This window comes from Bufo bufo, chromosome 5 (assembly GCF_905171765.1).
Source record: "Bufo bufo chromosome 5, aBufBuf1.1, whole genome shotgun sequence".
Classification (NCBI taxonomy): domain Eukaryota; kingdom Metazoa; phylum Chordata; class Amphibia; order Anura; family Bufonidae; genus Bufo; species Bufo bufo.
In genome coordinates this window covers 2,631,539-2,654,514 of record NC_053393.1, presented here as the reverse complement: position 1 = coordinate 2,654,514, position 22,976 = coordinate 2,631,539, and the positions used below count along the sequence as shown (strand labels likewise).

The 22,976-nt window shown below is 52.3% G+C and overlaps 1 protein-coding gene across 1 annotated transcript in view; it reads left to right on the top strand.

Annotated features, from left to right (window-relative positions):
• The first annotated feature begins 4,102 nt into the window (after positions 1-4,102).
• Positions 4,103-22,976, top strand: part of CPSF1 (cleavage and polyadenylation specific factor 1) — a 49,190-nt gene continuing 30,316 nt past the window's right edge. Inside the window, exons 1-16 of the mRNA XM_040434148.1 lie at positions 4,103-4,163; positions 7,758-7,902; positions 9,005-9,032; positions 9,114-9,247; positions 9,328-9,408; positions 11,212-11,363; positions 11,505-11,651; positions 11,729-11,868; positions 12,726-12,836; positions 12,941-13,034; positions 13,238-13,325; positions 13,557-13,679; positions 19,336-19,387; positions 20,302-20,396; positions 20,521-20,595; positions 20,790-20,870. Of these exons, the coding sequence (XP_040290082.1) occupies positions 7,759-7,902; positions 9,005-9,032; positions 9,114-9,247; positions 9,328-9,408; positions 11,212-11,363; positions 11,505-11,651; positions 11,729-11,868; positions 12,726-12,836; positions 12,941-13,034; positions 13,238-13,325; positions 13,557-13,679; positions 19,336-19,387; positions 20,302-20,396; positions 20,521-20,595; positions 20,790-20,870 (1,545 nt within the window). The 5' untranslated portion in view covers positions 4,103-4,163; position 7,758. The remainder of the gene's footprint in view (positions 4,164-7,757; positions 7,903-9,004; positions 9,033-9,113; positions 9,248-9,327; positions 9,409-11,211; positions 11,364-11,504; positions 11,652-11,728; positions 11,869-12,725; positions 12,837-12,940; positions 13,035-13,237; positions 13,326-13,556; positions 13,680-19,335; positions 19,388-20,301; positions 20,397-20,520; positions 20,596-20,789; positions 20,871-22,976) is intronic.

Sequence of the window (22,976 nt, the reverse complement as noted above, 5' to 3'; positions counted from 1 at the left end):
CTGGGGTACTGTCACTGTTATGGGGAGCACTGGTTCTGTACTGGGGTACTGTCACTGTTATGGGGTGCACTGGTCCTGTACTGGAGCTGTTGGGGGGAGCACTGGTTCTGTAGTGGGGTACTGTTGCTGTTATGGGGTGCACTGGTCCTGTACTGGAGCTGTTATGGGGTGCAATGGTTCTGTACTGGGGTACTGTCGCTGTTATCGGGTGCAGTGGTTCGGTACTGGGGTGCTGTCACTGTTATGGGGAGCACTGGTTCTGTACTGGGGTGCTGTCACTGTCATGGGGTGCACTGGTTTTGTACTGGGGTACTGTCACTGTTATGGGGAGCACTGGTTGTGTACTGGGGTACTGTCGCTGTTATGGGGTGCACTGGTTTTGTACTGGGGTGCTGTCGCTGTTATGGGGTGCACTGGTTTTGTACTGGGGTGCTGTGGCTGTTATGGGGTGCACTGGTTTTGTACTGGGGTACTGTCGCTGTTATGGAGTGCACTGGTTTTGTACTGGGTTACTGTCACTGTATGGGGAGCACTGGTTTTGTACTGGGGTGCTGTCACTGTTATGGAGTGCACTGGTTTTGTACTGGGGTGCTGTCACTGTATGGGGAGCACTGGTTTTGTACTGGGGTGCTGTCACTGTTATGGGGTGCACTGGTTCTGTACTGGGGTGCTGTCACTGTTATGGGGTGAACTGGTTGTGTACTGGGGTACTGTCACTGTTATGGGGAGCACTGGTTCTGTACTGGGGTGCTGTCGCTGTTATAGGTTTGCACTAGTTCTGTACTGGGGTACTGTCACTGTTATAGGGGGCATTGGTTTTGTACTGGGGTACTGTCACTGTTATGGGGTGAACTGGTTTTGTACTGGGGTGCTGTCACTGTTATGGGGAGCACTGGTTCTGTACTGGGGTGCTGTCGCTGTTATGGGGTGCACTGGTTGTGTACTAGAGTGCTGTCACTGTTATGGGGAGCACTGGTTCTGTACTGGAGTGCTGTCACTGTTATGGGAGCACTGGTTCTGTACTGGGGTGCTGTCACTGTTATGGGAGCACTGGTCCTGTACTAGGGTGCTGTCACTGTTATGGGAGCACTGGTTCTGTACTGGGGTGCTGTCACTGTTATGGGAGCACTGGTTCTGTACTGGGGTGCTGTCGCTGTTATGGGAGCACTGGTTCTGTACTGGGGTACTGTCACTGTTATGGGAGCACTGGTTCTGTACTGGGGTGCTGTCACTGTTATGGGAGCACTGGTTCTGTACTGGGGTGCTGTCACTGTTATGGGAGCACTGGTTCTGTACTGGGGTGCTGTCACTGTTATGGGAGCACTGGTCCTGTACTGGGGTGCTGTCACTGTTATGGGAGCACTGGTTCTGTACTGGGGTACTGTCACTGTTATGGGAGCACTGGTCCTGTACTGGGGTGCTGTCACTGATATGGAAGCACTGGTTCTGTACTGGGGTGCTGTCACTGTTATGGGAGCACTGGTTCTGTACTGGGGTGCTGTCACTGTTATGGGAGCACTGGTCCTGTACTGGGGTGCTGTCACTGATATGGGAGCACTGGTTCTGTACTGGGGTGCTGTCACTGTTATGGGAGCACTGGTTCTGTACTGGGGTGCTGTCGCTGTTATAGGTTTGCACTAGATCTGTACTGGGGTACTGTCACTGTTATGGGGTGCACTGGTTCTGTATGTTATGGGGTGCACTGGTTCTGTACTGGGGTGCTGTCACTGTTATGGGGTGCACTGGTCCTGTACTGGGGTGCTGTCACTGATATGGGAGCACTGGTTCTGTACTGGGGTGCTGTCACTGTTATGGGAGCACTGGTTCTGTACTGGGGTGCTGTCGCTGTTATAGGTTTGCACTAGTTCTGTACTGGGGTACTGTCACTGTTATGGGAGCACTGGTCCTGTACTGGGGTGCTGTCGCTGTTATAGGTTTGCACTAGATCTGTACTGGGGTACTGTCACTGTTATGGGGTGCACTGGTTCTGTATGTTATGGGGTGCACTGGTTCTGTACTGGGGTGCTGTCACTGTTATGGGGTGCACTGGTTCTGTACTGGGGTGCTGTAACTGTTATGGGAGCACTGGTCCTGTACTGGGGTGCTGTCGCAGTTATAGGGTGCACTGGTTCTGTACTGGGGTGCTGTCACTGTTATGGGGTGCACTGGTTCTGTACTGGGGTGCTGTGGCTGTTATGGGGAGCACTGGTTTTGTACTGGGGTGCTTTCACTGTTATGGGGAGCACTGGTTTTGTACTGGGGTGCTGTCACTGTTATGGGAGCACTGGTTCTGTACTGGGGTACTGTCACTGTTATGGGGAGCACTGGTTCTGTACTGGGGTACTGTCACTGTTATGGGGTGCACTGGTTCTGTACTGGGATACTGTCACTGTTATGGGGTGCACTGGTTCTGTACTGGGGTGCTGTCACTGTTATGGGGTGAACTGGTTCTGTACTGTGGTGCTGTCACTGTATGGGGTGCACTGGTTGTGTACTGGGTGCTGTCGCTGTTATGGGGTGCAATGGTTCTGTACTGGGGTACTATCACTGTTATGGGGTGCACTGGTTCTGTACTGGGGTGCTGTCACTGTTATGGGGAGCACTGGTTTTGTACTGGGGTGCTGTCACTGTTATGGGGTGCACTGGTTGTGTACTGGGGTACTGTCACTGTTATGGGAGCACTGGTTTTGTACTGGGGTACTGTCACTGTTATGGGGAGCACTGGTTTTGTACTGGGGTGCTGTCACTGTTATGGGGAGCACTGGTTTTGTACTGGGGTACTGTCACTGTTATGGGGAGCACTGGTTTTGTACTGGGGTGCTGTCACTGTTATGGGGAGCACTGGTTTTGTACTGGGGTGCTGTCACTGTTATGGGGAGCACTGGTTTTGTACTGGGGTGCTGTCACTGTTATGGGGAGCACTGGTTTTGTACTGGGGTGCTGTCACTGTTATGGGGTGAACTGGTTGTTATGGGGTGCACTGGTTGTGTACTGGGGTACTGTCACTGTTATGGGGAGCACTGGTTGTGTACTGGGGTACTGTCACTGTTATGGGGAGCACTGGTTTTGTACTGGGGTACTGTCACTGTTATGGGGAGCACTGGTTTTGTACTGGGGTGCTGTCACTGTTATGGGGAGCACAGGTTTTGTACTGGGGTACTGTCACTGTTATGGGGAGCACTGGTTTTGTACTGGGGTGCTGTCACTGTTATGGGGAGCACTGGTTTTGTACTGGGGTGCTGTCACTGTTATGGGGAGCACTGGTTTTGTACTGGGGTACTGTCACTGTTATGGGGTGAACTGGTTGTTATGGGGTGCACTGGTTTTGTACTGGGGTACTGTCACTGTTATGGGGAGCACTGGTTTTGTACTGGGGTACTGTCACTGTTATGGGGAGCACAGGTTTTGTACTGGGGTACTGTCACTGTTATGGGGAGCACTGGTTCTGTACTGGGGTACTGTCACTGTTATGGGGAGCACTGGTTTTGTACTGGGGTACTGTCACTGTTATGGGGAGCACTGGTTTTGTACTGGGGTGCTGTCACTGTTATGGGGAGCACAGGTTTTGTACTGGGGTACTGTCACTGTTATGGGGAGCACTGGTTTTGTACTGGGGTGCTGTCACTGTTATGGGGAGCACAGGTTTTGTACTGGGGTACTGTCACTGTTATGGGGAGCACTGGTTTTGTACTGGAGTGCTGTCACTGTTATGGGGAGCACTGGTTTTGTACTGGAGTGCTGTCACTGTTATGGGGAGCACTGGTTTTGTACTGGGGTACTGTCACTGTTATGGGGAGCACTGGTTCTGTCACTGTTATGGGGTGAACTGGTTTTGTACTGGGGTGCTGTCATGGTTACAAGATGCACTGGTCCTGTACTGTGCCGGGGACTCTAGAGCTGAGGGGCCCCGGGGGCTCTCAGGGGGCTCGCCATTCTATACCATTACCCGGTGACGTTTCCACATCTCTACCATACATAATGCTCCAATGGGTGTACACAAATGGAGCGATAAATACTTCCGCTTTTAGAGCGGAACAGTTGTCATGGAGACGCCGGAAGTAGCGGAGTGGTCTTGTCTAGCCCTCGACTCTATGACTGACAGAGCGGATTTCCGGCCAGAGTATAGCAATCTCTGCTGGCGGCGTGTGGCTCTATGACTGCAGGTAAGGACAGAGGCGCCTGCTTCCTGACGGTATCCCGGGGCCTCACAGAATATCTTCTCCTCAGTGTATACATCCCCTGTACTGTACTGATAATACCTCTCCTCAGTGTATACATCCCCTGTACTGTACTGATAATACCTCTCCTCAGTGTATACATCCCCTGTACTGTACTGATAATGCCTCTCCTCAGTGTATACATCCCCTGTACTGTACTGATAATACCTCTCCTCAGTGTATACATCCCCTGTACTGTACTGATAATACCTCTCCTCAGTGTATACATCCCCTGTACTGTACTGATAATGCCTCTCCTCAGTGTATACATCCCCTGTACTGTACTGATAATGCCTCTCCTCAGTGTATACATCCCCTGTACTGTACTGATAATGCCTCTCCTCAGTGTATACATCCCCTGTACTGTACTGATAATACCTCTCCTCAGTGTATACATCCTCTGTACTGATAATGCCTCTCCTCAGTGTATACATCCCCTGTACTGTACTGATAATACCTCTCCTCAGTGTATACATCCCCTGTACTGTACTGATAATGCCTCTCCTCAGTGTATACATCCCCTGTACTGTACTGATAATGCCTCTCCTCAGTGTATACATCCCCTGTACTGATAATACCTCTCCTCAGTGTATACATCCCCTGTACTGTACTGATAATGCCTCTCCTCAGTATATACATCCCCTGTACTGTACTGATAATACCTCTCCTCAGTGTATACATCCCCTGTACTGTACTGATAATGCCTCTCCTCAGTGTATACATCCCCTGTACTGTACTGATAATGCCTCTCCTCAGTGTATACATCCCCTGTACTGTACTGATAATGCCTCTCCTCAGTGTATACATCCCCTGTACTGTACTGATAATGCCTCTCCTCAGTGTATACATCCCCTGTACTGATAATGCCTCTCCTCAGTGTATACATCCCCTGTACTGTACTGATAATGCCTCTCCTCAGTGTATACATCCCCTGTACTGTACTGATAATGCCTCTCCTCAGTGTATACATCCCCTGTACTGTACTGATAATACCTCTCCTCAGTGTATACATCCTCTGTACTGATAATGCCTCTCCTCAGTGTATACATCCCCTGTACTGTACTGATAATACCTCTCCTCAGTGTATACATCCCCTGTACTGTACTGATAATGCCTCTCCTCAGTGTATACATCCTCTGTACTGATAATGCCTCTCCTCAGTGTATACATCCCCTGTACTGTACTGATAATACCTCTCCTCCGTGTATACATCACCTGTACTGTACTGATAATACCTCTCCTCAGTGTATACATCCCCTGTACTGTACTGATAATGCCTCTCCTCAGTGTATACATCCCCTGTACTGTACTGATAATACCTCTCCTCAGTGTATACATCCCCTGTACTGTACTGATAATACCTCTCCTCAGTGTATACATCCTCTGTACTGTACTGATAATACCTCTCCTCAGTGTATACATCCCCTGTACTGTACTGATAATGCCTCTCCTCAGTGTATACATCCCCTGTACTGTACTGATAATACCTCTCCTCAGTGTATACATCCCCTGTACTGTACTGATAATGCCTCTCCTCAGTGTATACATCCCCTGTACTGTACTGATAATACCTCTCCTCAGTGTATACATCCCCTGTACTGTACTGATAATGCCTCTCCTCAGTGTATACATCCCCTGTACTGTACTGATAATACCTCTCCTCAGTGTATACATCCCCTGTACTGTACTGATAATGCCTCTCCTCAGTGTATACATCCCCTGTACTGTACTGATAATACCTCTCCTCAGTGTATACCTCCCCTGTGCTGTACTGATAATACCTCTCCTCAGTGTATACATCCCCTGTACTGTACTGATAATACCTCTCCTCAGTGTATACATCCCCTGTACTGTACTGATAATACCTCTCCTCAGTGTATACATCCCCTGTACTGATAATGCCTCTCCTCAGTGTATACATCCCCTGTACTGATAATACCTCTCCTCAGTGTATACATCCCCTGTACTGTACTGATAATGCCTCTCCACAGTGTATACATCCTCTGTACTGTACTGATAATACCTCTCCTCCGTGTATACATCCCCTGTACTGTACTGATAATGCCTCTCCTCAGTGTATACATCCCCTGTACTGTACTGATAATGCCTCTCCTCAGTGTATACATCCCCTGTACTGTACTGATAATGCCTCTCCTCAGTGTATACATCCCCTGTACTGTACTGATAATGCCTCTCCTCAGTGTATACATCACCTGTACTGTACTGATAATACCTCTCCTCAGTGTATACATCCCCTGTACTGTACTGATAATGCCTCTCCTCAGTGTATACATCCCCTGTACTGTACTGATAATACCTCTCCTCAGTGTATACATCACCTGTACTGATAATGCCTCTCCTCAGTGTATACATCCCCTGTACTGTACTGATAATGCCTCTCCTCAGTGTATACATCCCCTGTATTGTACTGATAATGCCTCTCCTCAGTGTATACATCACCTGTACTGATAATGCCTCTCCTCAGTGTATACATCACCTGTACTGTACTGATAATGCCTCTCCTCAGTGTATACATCCCCTGTACTGATAATACCTCTCCTCAGTGTATACATCCCCTGTACTGTACTGATAATGCCTCTCCTCAGTGTATACATCACCTGTACTGTACTGATAATGCCTCTCCTCAGTGTATACATCACCTGTACTGTACTGATAATGCCTCTCCTCAGTGTATACATCACCTGTACTGTACTGATAATGCCTCTCCTCAGTGTATACATCCCCTGTACTGTACTGATAATGCCTCTCCTCAGTGTATACATCACCTGTACTGTACTGATAATGCCTCTCCTCAGTGTATACATCCCCTGTACTGTACTGATAATGCCTCTCCTCAGTGTATACATCCCCTGTACTGTACTGATAATACCTCTCCTCAGTGTATACATCCCCTGTACTGTACTGATAATGCCTCTCCTCAGTGTATACATCCCCTGTACTGTACTGATAATACCTCTCCTCAGTGTATACATCCCCTGTACTGTACTGATAATGCCTCTCCTCAGTGTATACATCCCCTGTACTGTACTGATAATGCCTCTCCTCAGTGTATACATCCCCTGTACTGTACTGATAATGCCTCTCCTCAGTGTATACATCACCTGTACTGTACTGATAATGCCTCTCCTCAGTGTATACATCCTCTGTACTGATAATGCCTCTCCTCAGTGTATACATCACCTGTACTGTACTGATAATGCCTCTCCTCAGTGTATACATCCCCTGTACTGTACTGATAATGCCTCTCCTCAGTGTATACATCCCCTGTACTGTACTGATAATGCCTCTCCTCAGTGTATACATCCCCTGTACTGTACTGATAATACCTCTCCTCAGTGTATACATCCCCTGTACTGTACTGATAATGCCTCTCCTCAGTGTATACATCCCCTGTACTGTACTGATAATGCCTCTCCTCAGTGTATACATCCCCTGTATTGTACTGATATCTCCCGCTCCATATTAGGACAGCCCCCCCCGTGCTCTTTGCTGACTCTTGTGGTCTTGGTCCCCCTGCAGGATGTATGCGGTGTACCGGCAGGCCCATCCCCCCACCGGGCTGGAGTTCTCCATGTACTGCAACTTCTTCTCTAATGCTGAAAAGAACCTGGTGGTCGCTGGCACTTCTCAGATCTACGTGTATCGCCTCAACCATGACGTCGAGGTTTGTGCTGCTCTGTACATAGTCCATGCGTATCATACTGTAAGAAGAGCGAGGGCCTGGCCCCGCCCACTGCGCTTATCCTCACTGCCCCTTTAGTCCATCCGTATGATACTGTAATAAGAGAAGAGCGAGGGCCTGGCCCCGCCCACTGCGCTTATCCTCACTGCCCCTTTAGTCCATCCGTATCATACTGTAATAAGAGAAGAGCGAGGGCCTGGCCCCGCCCACTGCGCTTATCCTCACTGCCCCTTTAGTCCATCTGTATGATACTGTAATAAGAGAAGAGCGAGGGCCTGGCCCCGCCCACTGCGCTTATCCTCACTGCCCCTTTAGTCCATCCGTATCATACTGTAATAAAAGAGCGAGGGCCTGGCCCCGCCCACTGCGCTTATCCTCACTGCCCCTTTAGTCCATCTGTATGATACTGTAATAAGAGAAGAGCGAGGGCCTGGCCCCGCCCACTGCGCTTATCCTCACTGCCCCTTTAGTCCATCTGTATGATACTGTAATAAGAGAAGAGCGAGGGCCTGGCCCCGCCCACTGCGCTTATCCTCACTGCCCCTTTAGTCCATCTGTATGATACTGTAATAAGAGAAGAGCGAGGGCCTGGCCCCGCCCACTACGCTTATCCTCACTGCCCCTTTAGTCCATCTGTATGATACTGTAATAAGAGAAGAGCGAGGGCCTGGCCCCGCCCACTACGCTTATCCTCACTGCCCCTTTAGTCCATCCGTATGATACTGTAATAAGAGAAGAGCGAGGGCCTGGCCCCGCCCACTGCGCTTATCCTCACTGCCCCTTTAGTCCATCCGTATGATACTGTAATAAGAGCGAGGGCCTGGCCCCGCCCACTACGCTTATCCTCACTGCCCCTTTAGTCCATCTGTATGATACTGTAATAAGAGAAGAGCGAGGGCCTGGCCCCGCCCACTGCGCTTATCCTCACTGCCCCTTTAAGTTGTCACACTGTGAATCCTCTGAGCACCCATCTCCTGCTTCTCCCTCCACCACTCTGACCTGTGACTTTCCGGCACTCATTGAGGCACGAGGTGCCAGGTGCCTCATTTTCATCCTTGATAAGACTTGTGCTTTTCTCTTCCAGAGCTCCAACAAAGGGGACAAGGGATCCGGTAAGATGGCCTCCTGCGCAGCGCAGATGCTGGATACAGGTGCCCCCTGCTGCTGATAATCCTCTCCTCTTGTCTTCACAGATGGGAAGGGCCACAAGGAGAAGCTGGAGCTAATGGCATCCTTCTCGTTCTTTGGTAATGTCATGTCCATGGCCAGTGTTCAGCTGGCAGGAGCCAAGAGAGATGCCCTGTTACTCAGCTTCAAGGAAGCCAAGGTGAGCCTGTGGTGCTGCAGCCTGTGCCTGTGTCGTCTGTGTGGAGGCGCTCATCACCTCATGCCTCTTCTTCCCCTCAGCTGTCTGTGGTGGAGTATGATCCTGAGACCCACGACCTGAAGACCTTGTCTCTTCATTACTTTGAGGAGCCAGAGCTACGGGTACGTTACTGCCAATAATCATGTGGGGGGGACACGAGTGATCACACCGGGGAGCACGGCGCCAGATAGGGAGCACACCGGGGAGCACGGCGCCCGATAGGGAGCACACCGGGGAGCACGGCGCCCGATAGGGAGCACACCGGGGAGCACGGCGCCCGATAGGGAGCACACCGGGGAGCACGGCGCCAGATGGGGAGCACACCGGGGAGCACGGCGCCAGATGGGGAGCACACCGGGGAGCACGGCGCCAGATGGGGAGCACACCGGGGAGCACGGCGCCAGATGGGGAGCACACCGGGGAGCACGGCGCCAGATGGGGAGCACACCGGGGAGCACGGCGCCCGATAGGGAGCACACCGGGGAGCACGGCGCCCGATAGGGAGCACACCGGGGAGCACGGCGCCCGATAGGGAGCACACCGGGGAGCACGGCGCCCGATAGGGAGCACACCGGGGAGCACGGCACCTTATGCACCAGATAGGGAGCACACCGGGGAGCACGGCGCCAGATAGGGAGCACCCCGGGGAGCACGGCGCCAGATAGGGAGCACCCCGGGGAGCACGGCGCCAGATAGGGAGCACACCGGGGAGCACGGCGCCCGATAGGGAGCACACCGGGGAGCACGGCACCTTATGCACCAGATAGGGAGCACACCGGGGAGCACGGCGCCAGATAGGGAGCACACCGGGGAGCACGGCGCCAGATAGGGAGCACACCGGGGAGCACGGCGCCAGATAGGGAGCACACCGGGGAGCACGGCGCCAGATAGGGAGCACACCGGGGAGCACGGCGCCAGATAGGGAGCACACCGGGGAGCACGGCGCCAGATAGGGAGCACACCGGGGAGCACGGCGCCAGATAGGGAGCACACCGGGGAGCACGGCGCCAGATAGGGAGCACACCGGGGAGCACGGCGCCAGATAGGGAGCACACCGGGGAGCACGGCGCCAGATGGGGAGCACACCGGGGAGCACGGCACCTTATGCACCAGATAGGGAGCACACTGGGGAGCACGGCACCTTATGCACCAGATAGGGAGCACACCGGGGAGCACGGCGCCAGATAGGGAGCACACCGGGGAGCACGGCACCTTATGCACCAGATAGGGAGCACACCGGGGAGCACGGCGCCAGATAGGGAGCACACCGGGGAGCACGGCGCCAGATAGGGAGCACACCGGGGAGCACGGCGCCAGATAGGGAGCACACCGGGGAGCACGGCGCCAGATAGGGAGCACACCGGGGAGCACGGCGCCAGATAGGGAGCACACCGGGGAGCACGGCGCCAGATAGGGAGCACACCGGGGAGCACGGCGCCAGATAGGGAGCACACCGGGGAGCACGGCACCTTATGCACCAGATAGGGAGCACACCGGGGAGCACGGCGCCAGATAGGGAGCACACCGGGGAGCACGGCGCCAGATAGGGAGCACACCGGGGAGCACGGCGCCAGATAGGGAGCACACCGGGGAGCACGGCGCCAGATAGGGAGCACACCGGGGAGCACGGCGCCAGATAGGGAGCACACCGGGGAGCACGGCGCCAGATAGGGAGCACACCGGGGAGTTTAGCACCTTAAGGTGCTGTGCTCACTATCAGGCCTATATACACCTGATAGGGAGCACACCGGAGAGCGTGGCGCCTTGTACGCCCGATGGGGAGCGCGGCGCCTTGTACGCCCGATGGGGAGCGCGGCGCCTTGTACGCCCGATGGGGAGCGCGGCGCCTTGTACGCCCAATGGGGAGCGCAGCACATCGGTCAGTCTGATATTACACAATTATCTGTCATCTCTTCCTCTTACAGGACGGCTTTGTGCAGAATATCCACATCCCCAAGGTCCGGGTCGACCCCAGTGGCCGATGTGCGGTTATGCTGATTTATGGCACCAGCCTGGTGGTGTTGCCCTTCCGGAGAGAGACCCTGTCAGAGGAGCATGATGGGCAAATGGCTGAGGGGTACGTGCCGAGACCTCCGTGTGTATTTCATACACATCATGTGATCCCTCTAACAGATGACCCCTCTGTGCAGCGGGGGTCCCTTACCAGGCGACCCCTGTATGGTCCCACCATATTTGATTGATTGTGTCTTCCCCACAGGCAGAAGTCCAGCTTCCTTCCCAGCTACATCATCGATGTTCGGGAGCTGGACGAGAAGCTGCTGAACATTATCGACATGCAGTTCCTCCATGGATACTATGAGCCCACGCTACTTATCCTGTTTGAGCCAAACCAGACGTGGCCCGGGTAGGTGGTTGTGGTGGTGAGGGGACAGCCGGCCCCTCCTGCCGGGATCGGCTTGTGATTTCATCTCTGCTTTGCAGGCGTGTGGCCGTGCGTCAGGACACCTGCAGTATTGTGGCCATCTCCTTGAACATTCTGCAGAAGGTTCATCCCGTCATCTGGTCGCTCTCCAGCCTTCCCTATGACTGCACTCAGGCCCTGGCCGTGCCCAAGCCTGTTGGTGAGTGTTGGTGGAGCGTGGGCAGCTTAGGGTTAATAGGGTTGTAATTCCCATGGTCAGAGAGCGAGTGATGCTGAGAGTTGGGGTCCGCAGGGATGAAGGGGGTTGTCAGAGTAACAGCGCTGCAGCTCTGACCGCCAACCGCTGGCCTCGACCGGTGTTATGTGGTGTGTATGGGGCCGCTGCAGCCAGGGAAACTAACAGCAGCAGGGGGGCCGGACCGATCTGATGTTTTATCACAGATACTGCCGCTGTCTGGATGTTTATGTAACTGACAACCCCTTTAAGGTTTGTGGTTAGCAGTGTCAGGGTGGGGGGATGGATATCAGAAGCAGATTCACATATTGGATCTGGCGCCTCTGCTTTGGTTCTCCCGGCTGCAGTGAAGGCGTCATGTTGTCTCCCATGACTGCTGCAGCCAATCAGTGGTGTGTCGCTGAGACCAGTGATCGACTGCAGCTTTCTCATGTGTCGGCATAACGCCATCCCCGCAGCCCGGTGATCTAAAGCTGCATCTAATAAGGGAGTAAAGCTTCTCTTATTGTTTTATGGTATTTCATTGTCCTTCCCCCAGAAACCAAACAGCTCCTTTGAGTAGGGGTCGGGTTATAGTAAGTGGGGTTACGGGCCGGAAGAGGGGAGGGTTTGGGTTTACAGAGCTGTGTAATACATGTATATTCCTGGGGGTTCGTCTCGGAGGATGTAGGGTTAACAGGGGGGAATTAAAGAGCTGCTAGAGGGAGAAAGAGGCATCTTCCTCTGATCAGACATATTGCAGCGTTCCTTGTATTGGAGGAGGATGCAGGGTCGGGGTTACTCTGGCTGCTCTGTACAATGGACCTCTCTTCTTCTTCCAGGTGGAGTTGTCATCTTTGCTGTAAACTCCCTGCTGTATCTGAACCAGAGCGTTCCTCCGTATGGCGTTTCCCTCAATAGTCTGACAAATGGGACCACCTCTTTCCCTTTAAGTAAGGAATGGGCCCCTTCTGCTCCCTGCCGCCACCCCACATGAACAGTCTGTACCGTCCTGTGGATCACCCTGCAGTCTCACAGACGGTTTTTCTGTCCACAGAGCCACAGGACGGCGTGCGGATATCCCTGGATTGTTCTCAGGCGACGTTCATTTCCTATGACAAGATGGTGATTTCTCTGAAGGGCGGTGAGATGTGAGTGAGGGCGGTGGGTCTGTGTGTTTCCCCTCTGTACCCAGGGTATACCCTGTGGAGGCTCCCACACATCGGTGCAGCAGAGCTGTGTGTGTCACTGCCAGCATCATGTGTAAGAGCGCCCCAGTCTACATGCTATTCTCATTACTGTTGGAGTGTTACTTGGTGCAGCACGATAATGATGTCTCCTGTGACTTCTGCAGTTATGTCCTGACTCTGATCACAGACGGGATGAGAAGCGTTCGCTCCTTTCACTTCGACAAGGCAGCAGCAAGTGTTCTGACTACATCTGTGCGTATCCTGAATGGGGGGGGGGGGGGGTAGGGTTCCTGGGGTGGGCGATGGCACCTGAGCTGGGGTCCCTGGGCTGGGTGATGGCACCTTATTTCGGGGGGGGGGGGGGGGGGATTGGGAGTCCTCGGGTGGGTCACGGCACCTGAGGATGGGGGTGCTCTGGTGGGGTATGTGATGGCACCTGAGGGGGTCTCAGTTGGGTGTTGGCTGATCTTTTGCTCCTTACAGATGACGCTGATGGAACCCGGATATCTATTTCTGGGTTCACGTTTAGGGAACTCGCTGCTGCTCCGATACACAGAGAAGGTCCAGGACAGCCCCTCAGGACTTGGGAAGGACCCCGAGAAGATGGTGAGTGCGGGTCATCTGTGTCTTGTTTGAGAGCTACTTGTCGGGTATATAAAGCAAATGCTTCATATAAAAAATAAATTACGGATCAAAAGAAAAATTATGCAAAAGATATTGATCTGCGAGGTGGACATATTTACACCTCCAAGAGTTCGATCGAGAACCTAATTATTTTGTGCAATCAGAAAAACAGGGTCCAAGCGTCTATGCAAATTTATAAATGATTTATTATATAGTAATTTAAAATACAATCAATAACAATGAGTATAAAACCAATGGTAGAAGAAAACTGTAGTACCCAAAATCTGCCACTAGATGGTGCCAACAGAACACAACTTTAACACCAAGACCAGCGTCTCGCAATCTATTATTCAACCTGTACAAGAATGCAATGCTGCTTATAATTATGAGGGATATATATTATTATTATTATTTATTATTAAAGCGCCATTCATTCCATAGCGCTGTACATGTGATAAGCGGTGCACATGCATAATACAGACAATTGCACTAAGCATAAACAAGGCGAGTTACAAACTGGTACAGAAGGAGAGAGGGCCCACAATCTATATGGTATGGGAGAAGGACACAGTAGGTGCGGGTGAAGCTGGTCATGGCGGTATAGAGGCAGCAGGGTCACTGGTTGGAGGCTTGTCTGAAGAGGTGGTTTTCAGGTTTCTTTTGAAGGATTCCACTGTCGGTGAGAGTCTGATATGTTGGGGCAGCGAGTTCCAGAGTGTGGGGGATGCACAGGAGAAATCCTGGAGGCGATTGTGGGAAGAGGCGATAAGAGGAGAGAAGGAGGTCTTGTGAGGATCGAAGAGTGCGTGTGGGGGTGTATCGGGAAAGTAGCTCAGAGATGTAGGGAGGGGACAGGTTATGGACGCCTTGTATGTATTTGTTAGTACTTTGAAGTGAATTCGCTGGGCCATGGGGAGCCAGTGAAGGGATTGGCAGAGGGGAGAGGCAGAGGAGTAATAGGGTGAGAGGTGGATTAGTCGGGCAGCAGAGATGAGGATAGATTGGAGGGGTGCGAGAGTGCTAGATGGAAGGCCACAGAGGAGAATGTTGCAGTAGTCTAGGTGGGAGATGATGAGGGCATGTAGAAGCATTTTCGCAGATTCAAAGTTAAGGAAAGCGCGGATGCGGGAGATGTTTTTGAGTTGGAGGTTGGCAGGTGGTGGAAAGAGCTTGGATTTGCGGTCGGAAGGAAAGTGCAGAATCCAAGGTCACTCCAAGGCAGCGGACTTTGTTGACCGGGGAGAGTGTGCAGCCATTGATCATGATAGATAGGTCTGTTGAGGGGGTTGAACAAGATGGGGAAAGATTATGAATTCTGTCTTATCCATGTTAAGTTTTAGAAAGCGAAAGGCGAAGAAGGAGAATATAGCAGATAGACATTGTGGGATTCTTGATAGTAAGGTGGTGATGTCTGGACTAGAGAGGTAGATTTGTGTGTCGTCAGCGTAGGAGTGATACTGAAAGCCATGGGACTCTATGAGATGTCCCAGGCCAAAGGTGTAGATAGAGAAGAGCAGGGGTCCTAGGACAGAGCCTTGTGGGACACCAACAGAGAGGGAATGAGACGAGGAGGTGGTGCGAGAGTGGGAGATGCTAAACGTCCGGTCTGTGAGGTATGATGTGATCCAGAAGAGGGCCAGGTCGATGATGCCGAGAGATGAGAGAGTTTGCAACAGAAGGGAGTGGTCAACAGTGTCGAAGGCAGAGGACAGGTCAAGGAGAAGGAGGACAGAGTATTGTTTCTTGGTTTTGGCTGTCAGCAGGTCATTGGTGACTTTGGTAAGGGCAGTCTCGGTTGAGTGGTGGGATCGGAAGCCAGATTGTAGGCGGTCAAAGAGGGAGCAGGAGGAGAGGTGGGAGGACAGTTCTGAATGGACATGTTGTTCAAGTAGCTTTGAGGCATACGGAAGAAGTGATATGGGGCGATAACTGGACAAGGAAGATGGGTCGAGTGAAGGCTTTTTGAGGATGGGTGTAATGGTAGCGTGTTTAAAAGCAGAGGGGAAGACACCAGAGGTAAGTGATTGGTTGAAGAGCTGAGTTAGGGCTGGGATAAACACTGTGGTGAGGTTAGGGATGAGGTGGGATGGGATCAGGTCAGGTCCACAGGTGGTCAGATGAGATCTGGAGAGTGGAGAGTTCTTCTTCTGTAATGGTGGAGAAGCGGGTTTTGGGAGAAGAGGACTGAGCAGTTGTGTAGAGGGTCTGTGGGGACTGTGCACCGAAGCCTTCTCTGATGTTGACTATCTTTTGTTTGAAGTATGTGGCAAAGTCCTCAGCTGAGAAGGGAGGAGAGGGTGGGGGCGCTGGGGGGCGGAGAAGGGAGTTAAAAGTGCTAAAAAGTTGTTTAGGGCTGTGGGCGAGGAAAGATATGAGAGATGAGAAGTCGCCTGCTTCCCATCAGCGAGTGAGGATTTGAATATGAGGAGTGATTGCTTGTATGCGGTGAAGTGATCCTTAGGGTGGGATTTCTTCCATTGCCGCTCAGCAGCCCTGGAAGCTTGTCTGAGTTTTTTGGTCAGGTTGGTGTGCCAGGGTTGTCTGTTGATTTTTCGGGTTTTGTTGTGTGTGAGGGGGCGACAGTGTCCAGAGCTGTACTTATTGTGGTGTTATACAGGGTGGTGGCAGCTTCTGGGTCTTAGAGGGAACAGATAGTAAAGAGTGGCAGAAAAGAAGTCAGAAAGCAAGCAAAAGTCGAGATGTTTAGTTTCCTGCGGGGGTGTGCTAGTGTGTGGACCGGGGGAGGAGCAGAAGAGACCAGTAAAGAGAAGGTGAGTAGGTTGTGGTCGGATAGGGGGAGAGGTGAGTCACAAAGGTTACATAGGGAGCAGAGACGGGTAAAGATCAGATCCAGAGTGTGACCATCTCTGGGTGGGAGCTGAAGACCACTGTGATAGGCCGAAGGAGGAAGAGAGTGACAGGAGTTTAGAGGCGGCCGAGTGGCAGGTGTCAATAGGGATGTTGAAGTCACCCATGATGATAGTGGGGATGTCGGCAGAAAGAAAGTGTAGGAGCAGCCAGGTGTTAAAGTGGTCAAGAAAGATGGTGGCTGGGCCTGGAGGGCGGTAAATGACGGCTACTTGAAGGTTGGAGGGAGAGTAGATGCGAACAGAGTGTACTCCAAATGAGGTGAGTGTAATGGAGGGTGGTAGTGGAGTTGGGCTGTAGGAGCAGGTGTCTGATAGGAGAAGACCAACTCCTCCACCATTTTTGCAGCCGGGGCGGGGGTGTGAGTGAATTGAAATCCACTATAAGAGAGTGCAGCAGGGGAGGAGGTGTCTGAGGGTGTCAGCCATGTTTCTGTGAGACCCAGAAAGGAAAGGTTTTGAGAGATGAACAGTTCATGAATGTAGGACAGTTTGTTACAGATGGAGCGTGCGTTCCATAATGCTCCTGCAAGAGGAACCAAAGGAGCAGGGGTCAGAGGAATGGTTATTAGGTTTAAGGGGTTGCAGAAATTTGTAGAAGGAGATTTGTATTGGAACGTAGAGGTGATAGTGGGGATTTGCTGAGGGGGGCCTGGATTTGAAGAGATATCACCAGCAGTAAGGAGAAGCAGAGAAAGTGTTAATAGATGAGAATAAGAGAGGGCATGAGGAGTGTGTGTGTGTTTGGGAAGGAAGTGTTTTATGTTGGCAAACAGGTTTGTGCAAGCCGTCAGATGAGAAGGTAAGATGGAGGGAGAGATGAATAGTTCCTTGCTGGGTGAATGGATGTGGGGGTATTTCAGGAGGTGTTGGAAAAGTGGGAAGAGTAAGAGGAAAAATTGAAACATTGTTTGCATTAACTATGTCTGTAATTACCTGTGATCCCCTTCTGGTCCAATTCTGGTATAATTCAGTCAGTGCACTTAAGAGTGGCACTTGAGAGATGTGGCATTTGGAAAGACCAAGGTCTGGAAGACCAAAGGACTTAGATTTATACCACTCAGTGTTCAATCAGGTGTGACCAAGAGGGGAGGGAGCTACATATGGCCTAATCAAGGGGCACAAGGGGCACCAGATACAGGGGTGAAATAGTCAATGCAAACAAATACTCAATAAATCTAGCAGGGAAGGAGACATTAATGCTTCAGAAAAGACATACCAGGATTTAGAAGGAGAGATGAGAAGGAGATATATCAATTGACAAAGCACAGAAACTCACTAAATGAAATGAGAGATACGAGCCCTTGCTCTGCCCCAAAACGATTACCAATCTCAGATTGTATAAGTAGTATTGCACTGAAACCTATAAATTATCGGCTCAATATCAAACTAGGGAATATAAAGATTCCCAGCAGAGAAGCTCTCTTGTTATCAATATCAGATCTTGTATTCAGTGATATGCATTCCGCTGATACTAATGTGGTACTAACACTATCTGTCCGCAATAAGCAGGGTTTGGCTAAGTATCAAGCCAATTAATCTATACCAATACTACATGAAACAAAATATACATTACCCAAGGGTCAAGTAATGTGTAGAGTCTCGGGGAAGTCTGCTCTCAAGAGTTTTTCTGATAATCAAGATCTTTTCCTGGGATCTCCCTTTCTTTCTTTGTTCTTTTTCCTTTGTATGTGGTTTCTTAACAAAAAACTTATCAGATGAACACACCTTCCTAGATTGGAACTTTCCAATCACTTTCGGATAGGCGTGTACATTGATAAGGGGTGTGACGTCATAACACTACCCAGAATGCACTTTTGCTACTGGTGTAGTGTTACCAACTCATACTTAGGTGGCACTGTTGTATAAGTCACACGCATCATGCCCTAAAGGGTTAACTATGCAAGTCTGACTTTATCTTCACCACACACCTGGTATTTGGAAGCTTAAATCAAAGCTAACGGATTAATTTTGACACTTCTTACCAATTAGAGACAGACTCTTAGACGCCTTTGAATGTTTCCCACATTGTTGACTTATAAAACCGATAATAATATTAATAAACTTTGTTTAGTCACAGAGATATCCGTGCCTCCTCTGCTACACCAATAGTACCACATCTTTACAGATACTCATTAACAAAGCCCATACTTAAGCTGTTTTGAATATATTCTAGGAATATATACGTCCCTAAAACATATACGATAACAGAGATATATAAATGTCCTTAAAAAGCCGTAACAATATAACCCAATACGTGTATCTTATTGATTTTTTTTTTTTTAATGCAAAACTAAGGTTGATCACAGACTTTCTGCTCATTAGCAAATACCAAACTGTGGATGTAATTAGCACCAGCTGCATCCATGGAGTCCTTATCTCAGAGCTAAGAGACAAACTTTGATACATGAATATATATTTCGAGGCACATCTAGAGAATTCTCACACTGGAATTTATGTTCAGATAAGAAAGCTAGTGAAGCCTCTACTTCTGCAGGTGTTGTGTATTCTAACTGTCTAAATATATAATTAATTGTTACTGTAACATTAGTTCTTTTGAACTTTTTCAGTAATCTTCCCATGGACCTACTTCGGCCTACATTAAAATTCATACAAAATAGTGAATATAAACGAACATTGCTCTTAAAGGCAATGAATATCTATTATGACTAGAATAAGTAAATATAACTGTTTACACTTCTGAAAAGGCATAACATACTTTTGGCCGCGCCACGACACTTAAATATGCCTGTGATACTTGTCTTTTCTAGGATGAGCCACCAAGTAAGAAGAAACGAGTGGACGCTTCTCTGTCCCGACCCGGTGAGTGTTCAGCTGCTGACGTACAGAGGCTGTTGGGCGCTGCGCTCAGTGCCACCCCCTCCTCCTCCTGTCGGGGCGCTGCACTCGCTGCCACCTCCCCCTCCTGTCGGGACGCTGCGCTCGCTGCCACCTCTCCCTCCTCCTCCTCCTGTCGGGGCGCTGCACTCGCTGCCACCTCTCCCTCCTCCTCCTCCTGTCGGGACACTGCGCTCGCTGCCATCCCCTCCTCCTGTCGGGGCGCTGCACTCGCTGCCACCTCCCCCTCCTCCTTCTGTCGGGACGCTGCGCTCGCTTCCACCTCCCCCTCCTGTCGGGACGCTGCGCTCGCTGCCACCTCCCCCTCCTCCTTCTGTCGGGACGCTGCGCTCGCTGCCACCTCCACCTCCCCCTCCTGTCGGGACGCTGCGCTCGCTGCCGCCCCCTCCTCCTCCTGTCGGGACGCTGCGCTCGCTGCCGCCCCCTCCCTCCTCCTCCTGTCGGGACGCTGCGCTCGCTGCCACCTCTCCCTCCTCCTCCTGTCGGGACGCTGCGCTCGCTGCCACCTCTCCCTCCTCCTCCTGTCGGGACGCTGCGCTCGCTGCCACCTCTCCCTCCTCCTCCTGTCGGGACGCTGCGCTCGCTGCCACCTCTCCCTCCTCCTCCTCCTCCTGTCGGGACGCTGCGCTCGCTGCCATCCCCTCCCTCCTCCTCCTGTCGGGACGCTGCGCTCGCTGCCACCTCTCCCTCCTCCTCCTGTCGGGACGCTGCGCTCGCTGCCACCTCTCCCTCCTCCTCCTGTCGGGACGCTGCGCTCGCTGCCACCTCTCCCTCCTCCTCCTCCTCCTGTCGGGACGCTGCGCTCGCTGCCATCCCCTCCTCCTGTCGGGGCTCTCTGCTCTGTACCGCCCCCTGTAGCTGTTTCTTTCTCTCTGCAGGCGGTAAGGGGGTGCTGCTGGATGAGATTGATGAGATCGAGGTGTACGGAAATGAGATGCTTTCAGGCACGCAGCTCTCCACATACTCGTTTGAGGTGAGTAGAGATGATGGGGGTGGGGTTTGAATCCAGCAGTGGCCCTGACCGGAAATAACAGGCTGACTATTGTCCCCACCCCCATCTGCCTGTTGGGGGTTATAGTTATTTGCGTCTCTTTCAGGTGTGTGACAGTATCCTGAACATTGGACCCTGTGCTATGGCCTCCATGGGCGAACCGGCCTTTCTGTCTGAAGAGGTAAGGAGCCATAACTGTTCCCCACAACATCTGCACTGCACGACCCTCTGCTGCGCCCTCCATGTAACCCACAATGGCAGCGAAGCATCGCTATTCACTTATCCCTTGTACCCCACAATATATGGGCTGCTGGCAGATGAATGCTGGAGCATCAGAGTCTGCAGATGATGGGGGTAACAGTCCTGATGGTTTAGTTTCAGAACAGCCCAGAGCCGGATCTGGAGATCGTCCTGTGTTCTGGATATGGGAAGAACGGGGCCCTGTCAGTGCTGCAGGTGAGTGCTGTATACAGGGTGAGGAGGATGAGGATGCAGGTGGGGGCTGTATACAGGGTGAGGAGGAGGATGCAGGTGAGGGCTGTATACAGGGTGAGGAGGAGGAGGATGCAGGTGAGGGCTGTATACAGGGTGAGGAGGATGAGGATGCAGGTGGGGGCTGTATACAGGGTGAGGAGGAGGATGCAGGTGAGGGCTGTATACAGGGTGAGGAGGAGGAGGATGCAGGTGAGGGCTGTATACAGGGTGGGGAGGATGCAGGTGAGGGCTGTATACAGGGTGAGGAGGAGGATGCAGGTGGGGGTTGTATACAGGGTGAGGAGGAGGATGCAGGTGGGGGCTGTATACAGGGTGAGGAGGAGGATGCAGGTGAGTGCTGTATACAGGGTGGGAGCTGTATACAGGGTGAGGAGGATGCAGGTGAGGGCTGTATACAGGGTGGGGAGGATGCAGGTGAGGGCTGTATACAGGGGGAGGAGGAGGATGCAGGTGAGGGCTGTATACAGGGTGGGGGCTGTATACAGGGTGAGGTCTGTATACAGGGTGGGGAGGATGCAGGTGAGGGCTGTATACAGGGGGAGGAGGAGGATGCAGGTGAGGGCTGTATACAGGGGGAGGAGGAGGATGCACGTGAGGGCTGTATACAGGGTGAGGAGGAGGAGGATGCAGGTGAGGGCTGTATACAGGGGGAGGAGGATGCAGGTGAGGGCTGTATACAGGGTGAGGAGGAGGATGCAGGTGAGGGCTGTATACAGGGTGAGGAGGAGGATGCAGGTGAGGGCTGTATACAGGGTGAGGAGGAGGATGCAGGTGAGGGCTGTATACAGGGTGAGGAGGAGGATGCAGGTGAGGGCTGTATACAGGGTGAGGAGGAGGATGCAGGTGAGGGCTGTATACAGGGTGAGGAGGAGGATGCAGGTGAGGGCTGTATACAGGGTGAGGAGGAGGATGCAGGTGAGGGCTGTATACAGGGTGAGGAGGAGGATGCAGGTGAGGGCTGTATACAGGGGGAGGAGGAGGAGGATGCAGGTGAGGGCTGTATACAGGGTGAGGAGGAGGAGGAGGATGCAGGTGAGGGCTGTATACAGGGGGAGGAGGAGGATGCAGGTGAGGGCTGTATACAGGGTGAGGAGGAGGATGCAGGTGGGGGCTGTATACAGGGTGAGGAGGAGGATGCAGGTGAGGGCTGTATACAGGGTGAGGAGGAGGATGCAGGTGAGGGCTGTATACAGGGTGAGGAGGAGGATGCAGGTGAGGGCTGTATACAGGGTGAGGAGGAGGATGCAGGTGAGGGCTGTATACAGGGTGAGGAGGAGGATGCAGGTGAGGGCTGTATACAGGGTGAGGAGGAGGATGCAGGTGAGGGCTGTATACAGGGGGAGGAGGAGGAGGATGCAGGTGAGGGCTGTATACAGGGTGAGGAGGAGGAGGAGGATGCAGGTGAGGGCTGTATACAGGGGGAGGAGGAGGATGCAGGTGAGGGCTGTATACAGGGTGAGGAGGAGGATGCAGGTGGGGGCTGTATACAGGGTGAGGAGGAGGATGCAGGTGAGGGCTGTATACAGGGTGAGGAGGAGGATGCAGGTGAGGGCTGTATACAGGGTGAGGAGGAGGATGCAGGTGAGGGCTGTATACAGGGTGAGGAGGAGGATGCAGGTGAGGGCTGTATACAGGGTGAGGAGGAGGAGGATGCAGGTGAGGGCTGTATACAGGGTGAGGAGGAGGAGGATGCAGGTGGGGGCTGTATACAGGGTGAGGAGGAGGAGGATGCAGGTGAGGGCTGTATACAGGGTGAGGAGGAGGATGCAGGTGGGGGCTGTATACAGGGTGAGGAGGAGGATGCAGGTGAGGGCTGTATACAGGGTGAGGAGGAGGAGGATGCAGGTGAGGGCTGTATACAGGGTGAGGAGGAGGATGCAGGTGGGGGCTGTATACAGGGTGAGGAGGAGGATGCAGGTGGGGGCTGTATACAGGGTGAGGAGGAGGAGGATGCAGGTGGGGGCTGTATACAGGGTGAGGAGGAGGAGGATGCAGGTGGGGGCTGTATACAGGGTGAGGAGGAGGAGGATGCACGTGAGGGCTGTATACAGGGTGAGGAGGAGGAGG